Raw genomic sequence first — 16,611 nt, 5'->3', positions numbered from 1 at the left:
AGGGGTCAGCCTGCCTTTCCGCATTCATCTTACCACACGCGCTGAACACCGACGCGTCGTGCCCTTCACCCCAACGCCGCTGTCAAACCTTGCTGCCTTGGCCGTCACCCACCATGGATGACAGTGACAGCGACAGTGACGACTACGGCGATGAGTTTGATGATACCGAGTTCCTGAACGTCGCTACCCAGGCCGAAGAGGAGACTGCTCGTGCATTTCGACCTTCCCCACGGTCCGTCAAGCGGCAAAGAGCCAGCAGTACGACCAAGCGAGCAGCATCCAGCTCTACCAGAGCACAAACCAGCCGTCGGAAAGGCCCTTTTGTGTCTTCTGATGAGGGCGAAGACAGTAGTCAAGAAGACGCCCATGCATTGTCCGAGCCAGACAGCGAAAACCTGTCGCCCCCTCGCAAGGCCGCTTCGTCGAGTCGTAGGAAAAAAGCGACATCGACATCTGGCGAAAATGACGTTTCTGAAACAGATTTTGCATCACCTACAAAGGCCACAGCAGCCAATAAGCGTCAGGAACGCATCCACATTCCAACTACGCATATAGACTTGCCAGACGTCTTTTATACGCAGCCGCCACAGGAACACTCGCCACCTTGGAAGCCAAGAGGTGCAATATGGGCAAAGCAATCCACCACCATAGGTGTGCACAAACCCCCTAGGTCAGTCAAGGGGCCCGAATTAAATGCAACCAAGACCGTGTCTTTGCCGGGTAGAAAGTCGATACCGTCTCGGCCAACCCCACAAGCACCACCATCTCCAGATCTATTCGATTCGACTATCGACTTGGACGAGTCTCCTCAATTACCGGTTCTAGCAGAACGTACGGGAGGCACTGTGACTCCTGAGTATGACTTCACACAAGACCTAGCCGACCTTCCATCTGATGCATTCGCTTCTTCGTCCTCGTCTCCGCAGAAGCAAGCTGAGCCTGAAACTGCCAGTGCTAGCAAGCGTCCTGTGGCACCTCAGACAGGCCTACGACAGACAACGCTGTTTGGATCCGTTGGCGCCAACAACAGTACATCGCAATCTCAGGTGAACAAGCGTTACAGCTTCGTTGTTGATCAGAAAGCAGAGCCTCCCACCCACCACAAGCTCAACCCAGAAGCCATCAAGACATGGGTTTATCCGACGAATCTGGGTACCATTCGAGACTATCAGTTCAACATTGTTCAAAGAGGCCTTTTCAACAACCTATTGGTTGCTCTCCCTACTGGTCTTGGTAAGACATTTATTGCCGCGACTATCATTCTCAACTGGTTCCGATGGACGGTCGACTCTCAAATCGTCTTTGTTGCCCCCACTAAACCTCTGGTAGCCCAGCAAGTTGAAGCCTGCTTCAAGATTGCAGGTATCCCCCGCTCATATACCACAATGCTCACGGGAGGCGTCCAAACAGGCTTAAGAGCTGAAGAGTGGAAGGAAAAGAGAGTCTTCTTCATGACACCACAGACGCTTTTGAACGATTTGAAGGCTGGATATGCGGATCCAAAAAAGATTGTGCTACTGGTGGTCGACGAAGCTCACCGAGCCACGGGTGCATATGCGTATGTCGAAGTCGTTAGCTTCCTCCGACGTTTCAATACTAGCTTCCGCGTCTTGGCACTGACAGCCACTCCTGGAGCAGATGTGGAGTCCGTGCAGAAGGTCATCGACGGTCTCGACATTTCCAAGGTGGAGATTCGGACGGAGAACTCTATGGACATATGCAGCTACGTACATCAGCGCAAGATCGACAAGCAAGTTTTTCAGAATACGGACGAGATGGAGATGTGCATGGACCTCTACAGCGAGGCCCTACAGCCTTTGGTGAATACAATTGCCGGTCTGAATGCATACTGGAGCAAGGACCCGCGCGATCTAACACCCTTTGGCTGCCAACAAGCCAAGAAGAAGTGGTTTCAAGAAGCTGGACGTAACGCAAATCGGGGCCTCCAAAGCACTGTGCACACAATCTTTGCGATTCTTGCATCCATCTCGCACGGAATGGATCTCTTGAAATTTCATGGTGTAGGTCCTTTCTATATCAAGATGAAGGAATTTCAAGACGAAAGTGCAAAGACAAAGTCAAAATACAAGAAACAGGTTCTCGACAGCGATGCCTGGAAGAAGCTCATGGGACGTCTTCAAGTGTGGATGGCTGATGAAAACTTTGTTGGCCATCCGAAGTTGGAGTATCTACAACAAGTCGTGCTGGACCACTTTGTCAATGCAGAAGACGGTCAAGGCGTTAATGGTGCAGCCTCTTCACAAACGAGGATCATGGTGTTTGCACATTTTCGTGACAGCGCTGAGGAAATTGCGCGCATTCTGAAGAGACATGAGCCAATGATTCGTCCGCGAATCTTTGTCGGACAAGCACACGGGAAAAACTCAGAAGGCATGAAGCAGAAAGATCAATTAGAGGCTATTGAAAGATTTAAGAATGGCGAATTCAACACACTCATTGCTACTTCGATCGGCGAAGAGGGTCTGGATATCGGTGAGGTAGATCTCATCATTTGCTACGACTCAAAAGCATCGCCTATTCGTATGCTGCAACGAATGGGCCGTACGGGAAGAAAGCGTGAGGGAAGAATTGTTATGCTCCAAATGCAAGGCAAAGAAGAGAACGATGCGAACAAGGCAAACGACAGCTACCTCAAGATGCAAGAACTTATTGCCGCAGGCACTCATTTCAACTTCCACGACGACATATCTCGCAGAATCCTGCCGGCGGATGTAAAGCCCGTTGTCGACCGGCGTATCGTGGATATACCAGTTGAAAATTCACAACAAGACTGGCTTCCAGAACCGAAGAAAGGACGACGTGCGAAGAAGCCCGAAAAGAAGTTCCATATGCCCGACAACGTCATCACTGGCTTCGTCACTGCAGGTCGGATGGACGAGGAAATTGTGCCAAAAGGTCGTGGAAAGAAAGCGGTCGCACCTAGTTATCCAAGCGAGGAGCCGTTCACAATGCCTTCATTGGAGGAGGTACTTCTCAGCGATGAAGCAACTCAAGATCTTGAGAAAAGATACCAGACGGTATTCGACGACGACGATGCTCCCATGGTCGATGTACTCGATCTAGGGAAATACCCTGAGCGACAACGGATCTTGCCCTACTCAGCTCGCCGGGTTGGCCCAGGTCATGCTACACAAGCATTTGCTTCCATGATGCAACGTATGCATGACATGGACCACAGTCGTCTTGATAGTTTCAAACTCAATTTACACTTTTCCGACTGCGAATCAGACATTGGGGACGATCTTGTTGTCCCGGAACCGGAACCAGAACCAGCACTTGTCATTGACGACGACATGTGGGAAGATGACCAACCCGCATCCCAAGGGCTTAAGACAAAGGCAAAATCTGTGTCAAACCCGAAAGCAAGTGCGCCAGCAAAACCTAAGGAGAAGGCGATACCAAAACTAAAAGAAAGAGCGATACCAAAGCCGAAAGAGAAACCTTTGCCAAGATCGAAGGAGAATGTGGTTCCGAAGACGCCACAGACTCCAGCACCTCGTGGCCGCACACAGAAAGTTAGTGCTGTCACACAAACACCTGTCAATCAGTCAATAGTGGATGACGAAACCCCAAGAACAAAGACGCCTAATTGGCGTGTATCTAGACTCGCTCAAGAGGGCAATGAATCTTCCCCGCCGCCAACAGACCCTCGATTCCGAGTTGCATCTCAAGCCGATACAATTGGATCGGATGACACGTTGGGTGAGGATGAGCCCCAAGATACACAGGCATATTTGCTAGACTCTGAGCTTGCCAGCTTCATTGTTGAGGGCGAGGAAGAAGAGGTAGCTCCAACTTCGAGTCTACCCAGTCTTGACCTTTCTGGCCTCGGAGCAGGAACACAAGCAGTTGTCAAGGCCGGCCGCGCCAAGAGGACCCCGAAACGACAGAAGATTTTTACGAGCGACGCTTCAGACGATGACGCAGTTGTCAGTAGTGATAGCGATGACGACGCACCGCTCGCTAAACCTGTGGCAGGTGCGAGCAGGAAGCAATTGGTGGTTGTGGATTCGGCTTCTGAATTGGAGGATGATGAACCTGCCTTTCCCAGGAAGAGGGCTAGACGGATAATTGATGATGATACAGATGACGAATGAAGAAACCCATATGACGGGGGCACGCGTTGGTTTGTGGTTAGAAATAGTGTAGGTGTACAGGGATTGTGTAAAAGACCAACTTCTCACACGATAGAGCACTAATATGACTGATACCCTGTAATGATTCTTCGTAAATCTTAGTCGAATTGCTTCCAATACTCTGGTTCGAAGGCGTCCATGTTCTGCGTAAAAGGTTCGCCAGCCTTGACCCAACCTTTGATGCCACCAGCCAAAGTCAACGACTTGATTTTGTCATCGCCCTTTTCGGCAATGTAATCTGCGAACCAGCCCGAACATCTTGGCCCTCTCCCGTTAGATGACCCTGGTGCGTCTCAGCCGACATTGTCTACAAACTTGTGCACACGTATGCAGCATTCGTATTTCAGCAAGGCAGGCTTCCAGGTGGCATGCAACTCACGCCACTCGCGCCTTGTTTTTCCATCTAAGCATCACGTTGGGACGAAAAATGATAGACTCACCGCAGTAAAAAGCAACTCTGGTGACGCCGGCGCGCCTGCACAGATCGTATAAGACACCCCTGTTCAGGTAAAACGAATGTGCAGGCAGGTTGATGCTTCCTCTTATCGTGCCACCCTCATAGTCGGTGCGCCGCACGTCTACGATGAGGAGATTGGGAGACGAGAGATCTGACAGGGCCTCATCGCGTGATATGGCAGGCGCAGTGATACGGGGAGCGGGGAAGGCGTCGGTCCAACTTCCAGTGGGTTGCTGTGTAGTAGGTTCGGCCATGGCTTGGAGAGGACGAGGCAGGCGGCGCAGAAGGATTTGTTATCTCTTAGTGTTTTGTGCGAGTGTTGATGCGTTTCATTCAAGCAGCGGTGGACAAAGAATGGTCCGTCTTTGCCTCATGTCTTTGCCCCCTCTGGCTGCCTGCAAGGGTCGGTCCATCAGGGTCCACCGCCACACTCTGCTAAGTAATAGGCCACATTGCTACAAGCTGCAGTGGCCCCATCAACGTGTGATTAGAAACCATGAGCCGGGGTATGAGTTTAATATATTATACTCGCTCCTTCTGCGTTTGGCTCTTCCTCCCTTTTGTGGGTTTCGGGCCAAGATCGGTGTCCGGTCAAGAAATTAATCTGCTTCGAGTCTGAAATTCCCAAACAGAGCATAACCCGCACAGCCACAGCCAGGATCCTCGCTGGGATAATCGCCTTCTTTGATACCTACACGCTGGCCTCTTCGCATTCCCCACACGATTCCTCGGCCGCTAATTTCCCGGGGGACCTCATATACCTGGGATACGGTTGATTGTAAGTTTGGCATCTACACACGTCGCGGAGACGCTCTGTTGCAAACGTTTGCTGATCGGAGGACTAGTAGTACGACCGCAGTTACACCACAATGCGCTCAGCGGCGCATGTCTTCTACCTGACAGTCTTTGCGCTGTTGGGTAGTGCACACGCTACAAGCCATGCTGCGCCTTCAAAGGCGCAAAGTCCTCCTCCAAACGTTTGCGACGTAAGCAATCCATCTTCATGTACACCGACTCGGGCCCAGGGCCAGAGTGCTAAACCTGCGTTCCAGATATCGCCGGGAGCCATAGTATCAGACGCTTGCGCAAGCTACAGCACCCTCGAGCAACTAAACGACGCTATACAGCCCTACCTCCAATCCATTACTCAAAACACCGACTTCTTCTCACATTACCGATTGAGCCTGTACAGCAAGAAATGCCCCTTCTGGGACGACGAGAATGGCATGTGCGGGAACGTGGCATGTGCGGTCAATACGCTAGACAATGAGGAGGACATACCACTGGTTTGGCGCGCAAAGGAGCTGGGCAAACTCGAGGGACCGACAGCACAACATCCAGGGAAGAAGCAGCAGAGGGAAGAGCCCAAGCGGCCACTACAGGGAGAACTGGGAGAGGACGTGGATGAGAGCTGTGTGGTGGAGTACGACGATGAATGCGACGAGCGCGACTACTGTATACCAGATGATGAGTCGGCGACTGCCAAGGGCGATTACGTCTCGCTGGTAGACAACCCAGAACGTTTCACCGGATACGCAGGTGTAGGAGCTCAGCAGGTCTGGGAGGCCATATACCGCGAAAACTGCTTTAGCAAGCCCCCGAAGAATGCACCAGCGGCCGGCGGGTCGTCTCCACCCAACTCACCTTTTGGCGCCTTTGGGAACCAACAACAGATGCAAGCGGCTAACCAGCTCCGGAACGTCATCCAAGAGCAGGGCCAAAAGCAGAAGTTCCAGTCTGCCATTGCCCACGGATCACCGGTAAACAGCCTTGACCCTGTTGAATTCGATGATACCTGCCTGGAGAAGCGCGTCTTCCATCGTGTCATCTCGGGTATGCATGCGTCCATATCTACGCACTTGTGCTGGGACTACCTCGACCAGAAGACCGGTCAGTGGGGACCTAACCTGACGTGCTATGAAGAGCGCCTCCACAACCACCCAGAGCGCATCTCCAATGTTTACTTCAACTATGCCTTGGTTATGCGTGCAGTCGGTAAGATCAGGCAGCACATTTCCGACTACTCATTCTGTTCCGAGGACCCTGAGCAAGATCTCCGCACCAAGAACTCTGTCCTCCGTCTTGCCTCGGCGCTCCCCTCTGGCCCCGAGATTTTCGACGAGACGATCATGTTCCAGGATCCCGACACCGTAGCCCTAAAAGAGGACTTCCGCAACCGCTTCAGGAATGTAAGCAGAATCATGGACTGTGTTGGTTGCGACAAGTGCCGTCTTTGGGGTAAGCTCCAGACCAACGGCTACGGAACAGCGCTCAAGGTGCTTTTCGAATTCGACGAGCACGATTCTTCCAAGGACCCACCTCTTCGCCGCACCGAGCTCGTCGCCCTCATCAACACCATGAACCGCCTTTCGCATTCTCTATCCGCGATCAAAGAGTTCCGGCGCATGATTGACGAGCGAGAAGGTGTGGCCAAGGGTGCTGCATCCGCAGTCCCCAAGACCGACTCTGGCGCCTTGAAAACGAAGCTCGCGCTTGAAGCCGAGGAGACGAAACCTATTAACGTACTTACGGGCGATGAAGAAATTCCTTCGTTCCAACGCGATTGGGATGCAAGGAATATGTCTGCGTGGGATGAAGTCAAGGCAGAGTTTAACCTCGTCAAACGCACCGTTTACTATATATTGTACCAGTGGACACAAATTCCAGGCCGATTGTAAGTCTATATATTCCCCTCCGCACACACACACACACGCGGTTCGTAATTTCAGGGGAAATGGCATGCTAACGAAAAACAGTACCAAGATCTTCATTCTCGAGATGCGCCGTGCGTACAATTGGTGGATGGGCTTTGTGCCTGGTCCTAAGTCTTGGGAAATTCGTATTCCTACCCGTGATGAGCTCTGATTCCCATGTCCTCGTCTCTTTTTTTTCTCTTTACGAAATAACATGTTTGTTTTGCTTGATTCGTAGAAAGACCATCTTTTTTTCCAGCATAGCTTAGGCGTTTTCTATTTCTTTCTTGATGGATTTACAAGTACAACAATCACTTTTCTCGTGCTTATCAGATTCGGAAATTCAAGGTTGTTGCCAGCAACATTCGGGGGCTATGGAGTAGTTTTGATATATACGAACATGACCCTTCATATCCATAAACCATCATCGTCATCACCCCTCTCTTCTCTTCCTCTACAACTCCCCAAGTCCATATACAGTGTCACCCACTCGGCTCAACCCCATTACCCCCACCCCCTCCTAACCTCGTAAAACCCGCTTTCTGCCTCATCGGCCCGTATCCCTCTTCCCTCTTCACAAACATACGTCATGGGACCCCCCCCCCCCTCTCTCTCTTTCTCTCCTCTTAGACTCCATCGCCGAGAACCCATTCAAAAACAGGGGATCAAGGTATCCCTACTAGGCCAAAGACAAGACGGCAAAAAAGAAAACGTTGACTATGGACAGGCGTGCGCTTCCAGGTCTTGTCCTTCCTCCGCGCGCTTCCTATTCGTGAGGGGCGAGAGACAAGCTTTGTTCCAAGAAGACACAAGACGTGCGCCTGTTTTCGATGGGTTACTGGATTTGGTAGGTTTTGGGCTTTTTGTCTGGCTTGGGATGGGATTGGGGTGTGGGGGGGGGGAGGTTTGTGTCTGTGATTTAGTTGATACGAGGTGTGGCGGGGATGCGGGCGTTTGGGGAATTTGGGGAGTTTTGTTTTGTTTTATTTTATTTCTCTTTGCTATTCTATTCTATGGCATTGTATGAAATTGTTATGTAGAGGGGTGCGGGTGGTGGTGGTGGTGGTGGTGGGAGAAACGTGGAGGTGTGTAGGTGCATGCACGTGTTGAAGCAAATATGCACCTTACTTGCATAATCCAACGTCCAATGTGCATGTGAAGTACACTACCCACTACCACCTGCGTAACTACCGTACATCTATATCCTCGGAGCCATGCAATTCGCAGTTCTTACTGTGTCAACAATGAGATAACCACAGGATCATTTCCTCAGGATAAGAATGAGGCGAGAAAAAAAAACTTTTGCCGGCTTCATCGGGATGAGGGGAAGGTAGAGCGGGCAGCGGGCAGTTGGGATCGGGGAGTGGAGAAGGGTGAGGAAGAGGGGACGGGAGGGGGTGGCCATGTTTTGAATGAGGAGAAGCTACACGCCTATTTTCGATGCCTACTCAATCCAGTATAATCACCAAGCCTTTTCTCTCGTATCTTGCTCTACTTTTACTCTTCGTGGTTAAACACGATGGAAAGCCTGGTCTTTGCTATCTTTGGTGTATTTTTTTTGCCTTTTTAGATTGATTTTTGGGTTTTCGTGATACGTGCGTCATTTTCTTTTCCTTTGCCATCCCTCCACTTGCGGAAGCCAAGGCTTCTCGAAGATGTTGACTGCAACCGTGCTCTCTCCGCTTATCCTTCTGCTTACTGCTCGGCCCTTTCTTTTTGGGTTTTCCCAATCTCTTTTTTCAGAGATTGGGTAGAATGAGTTAATTTAGGGCTTGAAGTGCTGGCCGAAAATATGCAAGATAAAGCGAAGGAATACGCCTACTTTTCATGGCTGCCGTTCTGGGTAAGCCAAGGTGTACACCGTGCTTTTGTTTTTGGGCGGCGTGAGTTGACGTGTATCACCCGCGTGAGACGTGGCTGCTGCAATGGATGTTTTGCGGTGTATGCTGGGGACAGTGCTGATTTCGTGGCTTTTTGGATCGATTTTCTGCAGACGACAGACAGAAATACATACACATTAAATCCACTCATTCATACGTAGTATTGCAGTATTTTCAATGTTCTATGATTTAAAAAAAAGGTATGTAGGTATACATGACATTTGCACATGTCAGATGGCAAAAGATGCGCTTAAAATTCTCCGACAAAGTCCAGAATCTCTCCCGCGAGTCAAGTCGGAGAATTTGATAACATTGTCCCGACCAATGTCCAACGTCGCATATGCCATGTCATGGTGCAGTGAAAAAGCAACATGATCGTCACAACATGGATACCGATCGTCACAGGCTCCGCTAGCATGACTACGCAACGAAAGAGGCTCTGTACGCCTATTTTCCACACCTGCCTGACGCATTAAACTACTCGTAAAAAACGCTTTGTCCGTTTTTTGGTGTTTGAAGAGAAAGCCAAGTCTGACAAGCCATGAGCCTCTTTTCCACACCTACTCCTTTGGGTAAAAACACCATGGACTTTGACGATAGTCGGTGCGTTTTTTTATTCGTTGTTTCGTCATACACCGTAAGTACACGCCGTACATGAGCTATCTCACACCACGCCCTGTTAGTCTTTGACAGCAAAAAGACAGACAGACAGGAAAGAAACACGAGCCCCCCAAGACCGAATTTAATCTACTTTCCAATTTCCCACAAACTCTATTCCCGTCACGCGGTACAATTGGAAAAGCACCGCCAAAAAAACCTTTCCTCCATGTAACGTGGTCCTTCACCCAAACGAAACCATCGTCCAAGACAAGCTTTCCTTTGTAACTACCAAGCACGCGCCCTATATTCCACAGCCTCCTCGTTTGGGAAATTTCCTCAAGGCCAAGATGGGCGCCTACAATCCACAGTTACTTGTTGTAGGAAAAAACCACCGTGCCCACCCTTCCCTTCAGCCTGTGCGTTCGTTTCTGCACCATATGTACGAGACGGTCCGCGTGTCAAAGTGTCGAGCTTAATTTTTTCGCTCTTGTCCCGTGTGTCCCCCCCCCCTGGCCTGAAATAAGGCTGAAGGAGAGAGAGAGACAAATGGGAAAAGTGCCGAAGCTGGGGGCTGATTACTGCTCCTATACTAGTCTGCTAATAGTTTAACTAACTAAAGTACCGGTGTGTGACCGGACCTTGGTATTTCCGTGGTATGTCCGAGGGGTGTGCACGCGCGCACGCGTGTGAGTGTGTGTGTGTGTGTGCTCAGCGGACAGATGCACACCCTGTTTTTTTGGGCTTGATCCCCCCGATTACAGTTTGAGGGGGTGAGCGGGGTGGACGAGACTTAATATAACCATTTCACGCCTGTTTTCTACACTTGCTGTATGCGGTAATATGGGGGTGAATGTGGATCGGCAAGTGGTATGCGAACTCGGAGGTTTTCTGGAGCGGAGACGGCTTGATGACGTAGGAGGAGTTCCCGTGCGTGCGTTTGTGAGCGGTGGTGTTGGTGGTGGTGCTGAAAGGGGGACATGACGCAGATGGGGCACCAAGGCGTGCCGCTATGGGCGTCGTTGGTGCATATTGCCCAGTCGGGATGGCGTGCAAGGTACATGGGCTGAGGTGTCGTGTTATTAGGATATGGTACAGGTCTCGCATGCTATGTACAATATGCATCTATGCCTTCCTCTTCTTTGCTCATCTGTTGTATCTGGAAGCCTTTCCACTCAACCAAGACGTTGCTTTGCAAGTACTGCTATATTTTATTTGGGAGGAGGGATATACCATGCGCCTCCCTTACCGTCGTTGAAGTATTTCGAGCCCTGGTCTTATATCAGTACACGTCTACACCGCCGTTCTTCCTGGACCTACATTGGAGTTGCTGTAATAGTATGAACCATCCTTGTTGGAGTAATGGTAAGGGTTCGAGTTCACGTCGTTGATGCTAGCTTCACGCGTGCACCAGTGGTTTCCCTGAACAACACGGTCAGCGCGGTGGCGGGTATTCCGAGCGGTCCGGGGCCTTGCCTCATTGTTGGTGCCGTGGTTGGTCACGTTAGAGCTCGTTCTACCAGAAAAACTGGAGCTTGATAAAGTCTTCTGCGACGGCATGATGAATAAGTCCTGTCTCTTGAAAGTCACTTTGGAAATATGAGTCGTGGAGCTCGTCTGGAGTAAGCAGAAAGAAATGAGGGGAACGACATGCCTCAGCAGTATAAATACTGTCTTGGCCTGCACAAACACGGCTGTCATGACAGGGTGGTCTTTGCTTTATTCCACTTTGTGAGATTTGCCTCGTGGATCGCTGCTGCTTCACGAGATTCAGCGACAGCAGAGGTCAGGTTTCACTCGAGAGGTTGTCGCAAGAGATTGGGGTTTTTGAGTTCTGAGCTACATGGGTAACTGAAGAAGCTGCTGGAATAGGCAGAGACTTGCTAGATGGGAATGTCGCAGGTACCGACGTTTGGAGTGGAACAACATAGCAAAACTGTCTTATCTCGAGATAGTTACAGGAAACAAAAGCCATCTCGACACTCTGAAGCTGCACCTGATGGGCGACCCTATCGCGCATCCTTTCCCTGCTATCTTCGTTGTTGCATGAATCGGATGGCTTCCCTGGATAGTACGTCGATATCTGCAGAACCTGTTAGAGAAACTGATTTTGGTATGGTGATAGGGTTATTCGCACGTGTAGTGTGCTTGATTATAAGGTGTCTCCTCTTATCCCAGTGGCAGGCTCTTCAATCAGGGGCAGTGACTAGTGTTCATCTCTTTTGTCGCTTGCCAGATTGGTTCCGCGACCGTTTCGGATTGAGCGTCAGGCTGGTAGATGCGGATGGTAGCATATCAGTCGTAATAAGTAAGGGCGTGTCAGCGACGTAGATGTCTTGAATTCGGTGATATCCCTGAGGCTCTTCACTTCCACGAATATTTACCAAGATACTGATGGTAATAAGAAGTGCCATAAAGAGGGTGATGGTGAAGAAATTGATCATGGCGATGACGATCCAGAAACAGATGACGACGAGGAATATTAGGAAGAGAAGGATGCTACAGACGCTAATGCTGATTAAGGCCAGTAGCCAGTCGATCAGCGTCGAGTAGCTGTTGGCCATGGCGACTGTGTAATCTGACATGGTTGATAGCGTGGACTTTGCGAGTATGAGAAGAATTGACAAGTATTTGAAGAGATGGAGGGGAAAATTCTTAGTGGGGTTGGCTCAGTTGTTGGGTTACGCGAGCTGAAAGAAGTGAAAGTGAATCAGCATATAGCGCATACTTGATTCCTGGACACGACGCGTTGGGTTGCTATGTGGTATGCTTTGCTGTCAGCAAGATGAATGTGAACACTCTTGCACAAATCTTAGGATACCATAAAGAAGGGCGAGCATTTTCGATAATTATTTGCATTGAAGTCGCGCAGTTTCTACTACAACTATAATGGTGGGACGAGTCAAATTGGAGTGTCCATTTTCCTTCGTGATAAGTTGCTCAGCCGTGAATTTCCATTGCCCCATTGCCCCATGTGTTCAAACTCCGTATGATAGCAAGAAAAGACTTTTATTGACCTGTGTACCATCGCTTGATTATACTATGCCGCGACCCAAAGCAATTAGCTAGATCATGCCGCAAATAGCCATATGCGATGCACAGGCTGCGTTGGTAAAGAAAAGCACTTTGTAGCGTCAGTGAGTGAGCAGTGGAGAGGATTAATTTTTGGCTTACCTTGGAGTTCTTGGACGCTTTTAGGCCTCAGTGATGATCTCCTCATCAGATCCGATAGCATCGATGTCTGCGGAGTCCTCAGCCTCGTCAGGCTCGGACTTGATAACTAAATGGAATCAGCATTGCAGGAGTTGCATGACGTATCTGAACAAGCACTCACCTTCTTCTTCTTCTTTAGGAGCCGCCTTGCCACGAGCAGGCTTCTTCTTGGGGGAAGAATCGCCGTCGACCTCCTGTTTCTTGGAAGCACGCTTGCGAGGTGTGGCCTTGGGGGTGACATCTCCATTGGCTTCGTCGCCCTCTTTCTTAGGGGCAGCGGCCTTCTTGGCGCGAGGAGCCTTCTTTGGAGTGGGTGGAACAGTGCCGTCGGCAGCAGGGATGATCAATTTGACTTTGATCTTGGCCCAGGCGTTGCTGGCAGAGCGCGGATTGCTCATGCCAGCAAAGGCAGCAAGCTTATCGTAGTCGATCTTTTGATGGAAGTTAGCATGGTGTAGGGAGATGGCAAACAAAAGGCATGCTTGAAACAAGATCGTAGTAACTTACCTCTGGAGGACCAGACTTGAGTGACTGCATAGCCCAACCCAGGAGTTGGAGCTCACGGTCGGTGAACTGGGCAACAGAGCCATTGGCAGTAGTAGTTTTGTCGGTGTCAGACATGTTGTTGGTGTTGAAGCTGGGTGATGTTTTGAAAGTGTTTGTATGAGACGGAGGAAGTGGAGAAGTGCAGAGATGCAGGTGGACAGTAAATACGTCTGACGAGGCCCGCTAGCGCGATGAAGTCGTTGACAGGCAGTGAAAGTGAGTGCACTGTGATGCCGCAGATGAGCTACATATGCACGCCAAAATGTAAACTCACCTCTATAATCACTGTGAGAGGTTCATACATGCTGCCCACGGTTGCTTAGGTGATGACAGGTGCACTGGCGTGCAAAGTTTGCAGGCAGAGTGAAAGTGAGATGCCATCGTTTGCATCCGCATTTGGCATGCAAGCAAGATGGCGGAAAGAATTTATACAAAGTTACTATTACAAACTACTGTAATGTGTCCCAAATATGTCCTGTACTGTGTATTTCAAGACGAATATTCTAGTCTGCTCGCGCTGGTAGTAAGGAATGTTATCGGTGTGGGAAGCAAACCTCCAGCATGCGATTGGCTTGTAGAGAAAGTAAGAGAGAAGGACTACCCAGAACTTGCGCGATGAACGCTCGTCGCTTGGTGTTTATCGGTGCCTTTCTATCTTGCATAGCAGTCTCTGTTTTCTGGTAGATGGTGAAGGGCGCAATTGCCGCAGAGTGAAGTGAGTAAGTCACAGCTGCCACCAAAGTCATGGACGATGCTGGAAATTCCGAATATAAATACTACCACCGATTCCAACAGTATCCACATTCACAAATATCAAAATCGAAGCAGAGGTGAGATTGTCCATCAGAGGTCGAGGCCATGAGCTACCCCGGCGGGGATGCGCATGACTCGCGCGAGCAGCGCCCAATCCAAGCGGCCGAATCGCCGGGGCTCGAGACATTCGAAGGCGCTGGCACTCGTCGACAATACTCAAGCAACCCGCCCTTGATCTCGCCCGCCTATTTCCTGGCAAAGCACAGCAGAATGGCGGATCCCATTGATAGCGCTCTGTACGCCATTCTTTCTTTTGCACGCGCACTTGACTTGCTCTTCTAGCTAACACAGCTGCAGCGACCTCCTCCGCCGGCTGGACCCCAAGGACGTCAAGCGCAATGTCGACCACATTATCCAGCTCAATCCCTCGCTCGAAGAGGACCTGCTCGAGTCGGTCGACATTCCCCTGACGGTCAAGAAGTGCTCAAAGACGAAGCGCGACTTTCTGTGCTGTGATTACAACCGCGACGGTGACAGCTGGCGCAGTCCGTGGAGCAACGAGTTCGAGCCGCCCATTGACGAGGGTGTCACGCCTAGTGATCGTGTCCGTAAGATGGAGGTCAAGGCAAACGAGGCTTTTGACGTCTACAGAGAACTGTGAGTTGCATGCGGGGGTGGGGACGTGGCTATGGCGGGGTCGTGGTAACTGACGCGGGCAGGTACTTTGAGGGCGGAATATCCAGTGTTTATCTGTGGGATATGGACGATGGCTTTGCTGGCTGTGTGCTGCTGAAAAAGTGTATGCATGCCGCCTTAGATCTGCGTTGCTAAGTAGACACTGACAGACAGACAACAGCCGTCAGCCCCACCCCGAAGAGCTCCGGCAGCTGGGACAGCATCCACGTCTTCGATGCCCAAGATCGCGCTCGGACATCGCACTACAAGCTCACATCGACCGTCATCCTCTCTCTCGGCACCGACAGCGAAGCACTCGGCGGCCTCGACCTCTCCGGCAACATGGTACGCCAGGTTGAAGCCGACATGGCTGTTGAGGATGACACCTCGCATGTCGCCAACATTGGCAAGATGGTAGAAGACATGGAGCTCAAGATGCGCAATCTGCTTCAAGAAGTCTACTTTGGCAAGGCCAAGGATGTTGTTGGAGACCTACGGAGTCTCCAGTCGCTCAGCCAGGCCAACAAGGACCGCGCCACCCAGAGGGAGATGATTAATAGCATGGGCAGGTAGGTATAGGAAAGCACGTGGTGACGGCAAGGTGGACAGGTGCTACATGTCATAGATGGAATTGAATACCAGCTTGAGAGCAACACGAGGGGTTGAGTCCCGTGGCCCAAATGAAAAAGCCCCTCCAAGCGTTGTTTTGCTTCTTTTTACTTTACTTGCGAGCAAGTGTTGACCGTTATCTGCATTGGGCCGTGAACATCTAGTCTGATATAGAACCGGCTGGGGCGGGTTTCCCGGACGCTCGCAAAAGATTAAAGACGCGAGTATTCCCGAGGCAACAGTCGACTGCATCATGGCATTCAGCTGAACGTACGACATATGCAGTTCGGCTGCATCTTTAGACCTCGCTAATCTCTAGCTGTGGCCACCTCGAGAATCCTCCGGTGCGCCGCAATGCCACACCAACGCCAATATATTACAAGTCACTGGTTCCAATATTCCAAGACATGTACAATGAGCTAAACAAAGCAATCGGTAGCTTGTTGCATGCGAGGCTCCATCTAGGCGCTGGCAGCCATTGGGCTATCACTCCACAAAGTACTCAGTACGCCACAACACTTCACTAGGACATACAGCAAACGACTACGTGAAAGCTGTTCTAGACACCATGCACCTTCCTCTTACATGAGATCCAATAGTAGCTACCATCCTTCGGTAACACCAACGTATCTCATGCTACGCAAACCGGTCACCGGCCCGCTCATGAGCACCATCCATGAGTTCGAGATGAACAAGGGACAGATTAGATAACCCTGCCTGAAACTATATATTTGAATGAAATATAGCCATCTAGTCTCAAAAAGTACCTCAAGATGGTGTCTCTCAACGGTGCTTTGCTCTTAGGGCTCATATCTTGTTGTCTAGCGGTACCCCACCGCAATGTCGGCAGAGCCACTACATCCCTCATCCCAACGTCCTCCCTTTCAGCATCAACTGGAACACCAACAAAAGCCCCAAACATCGATAAGAAGAGATACTCCAATCATGTTAATGATTTTTACAAGCTCTATGGCTGGCTCAAGCCAGGCACTTCAGTGCCAGACAGTGATCTTCCAGAGGCCATTCGTAAG

At 50.4% G+C, this 16,611-nt stretch overlaps 7 protein-coding genes across 7 annotated transcripts; 3 read left to right on the top strand and 4 right to left on the bottom strand.

Annotated features, from left to right (window-relative positions):
* Positions 1-113: 113 nt before the first annotated feature.
* Positions 114-4,118, top strand: COCMIDRAFT_86444 (uncharacterized protein; the record flags this gene model as incomplete). The annotated part of the gene is made up of 1 exon (XM_007686571.1): positions 114-4,118. One exon carries the CDS (start codon positions 114-116, stop codon positions 4,116-4,118), a length of 4,005 nt encoding a protein of 1,334 aa, XP_007684761.1.
* Positions 4,119-4,255: 137 nt separating this feature from the next.
* COCMIDRAFT_86625 (uncharacterized protein) lies at positions 4,256-4,868 on the bottom strand (the record flags this gene model as incomplete). The annotated part of the gene is made up of 2 exons (XM_007686570.1): positions 4,256-4,440; positions 4,598-4,868. 2 exons carry the CDS (start codon positions 4,866-4,868, stop codon positions 4,256-4,258), a joined length of 456 nt encoding a protein of 151 aa, XP_007684760.1.
* A 615-nt stretch (positions 4,869-5,483) lies between these two features.
* COCMIDRAFT_2402 (uncharacterized protein) lies at positions 5,484-7,479 on the top strand (the record flags this gene model as incomplete). Its single annotated transcript, XM_007686496.1, has 2 exons — positions 5,484-7,288; positions 7,371-7,479. 2 exons carry the CDS (start codon positions 5,484-5,486, stop codon positions 7,477-7,479), a joined length of 1,914 nt encoding a protein of 637 aa, XP_007684686.1.
* A 3,516-nt stretch (positions 7,480-10,995) lies between these two features.
* On the bottom strand, positions 10,996-11,344 carry COCMIDRAFT_86373 (uncharacterized protein; the record flags this gene model as incomplete). Its single annotated transcript, XM_007686569.1, has 2 exons — positions 10,996-11,060; positions 11,101-11,344. 2 exons carry the CDS (start codon positions 11,342-11,344, stop codon positions 10,996-10,998), a joined length of 309 nt encoding a protein of 102 aa, XP_007684759.1.
* A 653-nt stretch (positions 11,345-11,997) lies between these two features.
* Positions 11,998-12,369, bottom strand: COCMIDRAFT_23510 (uncharacterized protein; the record flags this gene model as incomplete). The annotated part of the gene is made up of 1 exon (XM_007686513.1): positions 11,998-12,369. The coding sequence occupies one exon, from the start codon at positions 12,367-12,369 to the stop codon at positions 11,998-12,000; it is 372 nt and encodes a 123-aa protein (XP_007684703.1).
* Positions 12,370-13,074: 705 nt separating this feature from the next.
* COCMIDRAFT_86493 (uncharacterized protein) lies at positions 13,075-13,618 on the bottom strand (the record flags this gene model as incomplete). The annotated part of the gene is made up of 2 exons (XM_007686568.1): positions 13,075-13,428; positions 13,505-13,618. 2 exons carry the CDS (start codon positions 13,616-13,618, stop codon positions 13,075-13,077), a joined length of 468 nt encoding a protein of 155 aa, XP_007684758.1.
* Positions 13,619-14,401: 783 nt separating this feature from the next.
* Positions 14,402-15,544, top strand: COCMIDRAFT_2398 (uncharacterized protein; the record flags this gene model as incomplete). The annotated part of the gene is made up of 4 exons (XM_007686495.1): positions 14,402-14,592; positions 14,654-14,953; positions 15,016-15,095; positions 15,153-15,544. The coding sequence occupies 4 exons, from the start codon at positions 14,402-14,404 to the stop codon at positions 15,542-15,544; spliced, it is 963 nt and encodes a 320-aa protein (XP_007684685.1).
* Positions 15,545-16,611: the final 1,067 nt, after the last annotated feature.

This window comes from Bipolaris oryzae (assembly GCF_000523455.1).
Source record: "Bipolaris oryzae ATCC 44560 unplaced genomic scaffold scaffold_20, whole genome shotgun sequence".
In the NCBI taxonomy this organism is placed as follows: domain Eukaryota; kingdom Fungi; phylum Ascomycota; class Dothideomycetes; order Pleosporales; family Pleosporaceae; genus Bipolaris; species Bipolaris oryzae.
The sequence above is the reverse complement of the archived record's forward strand: the minus strand, read 5'-3'. Positions and strand labels throughout refer to the sequence as shown.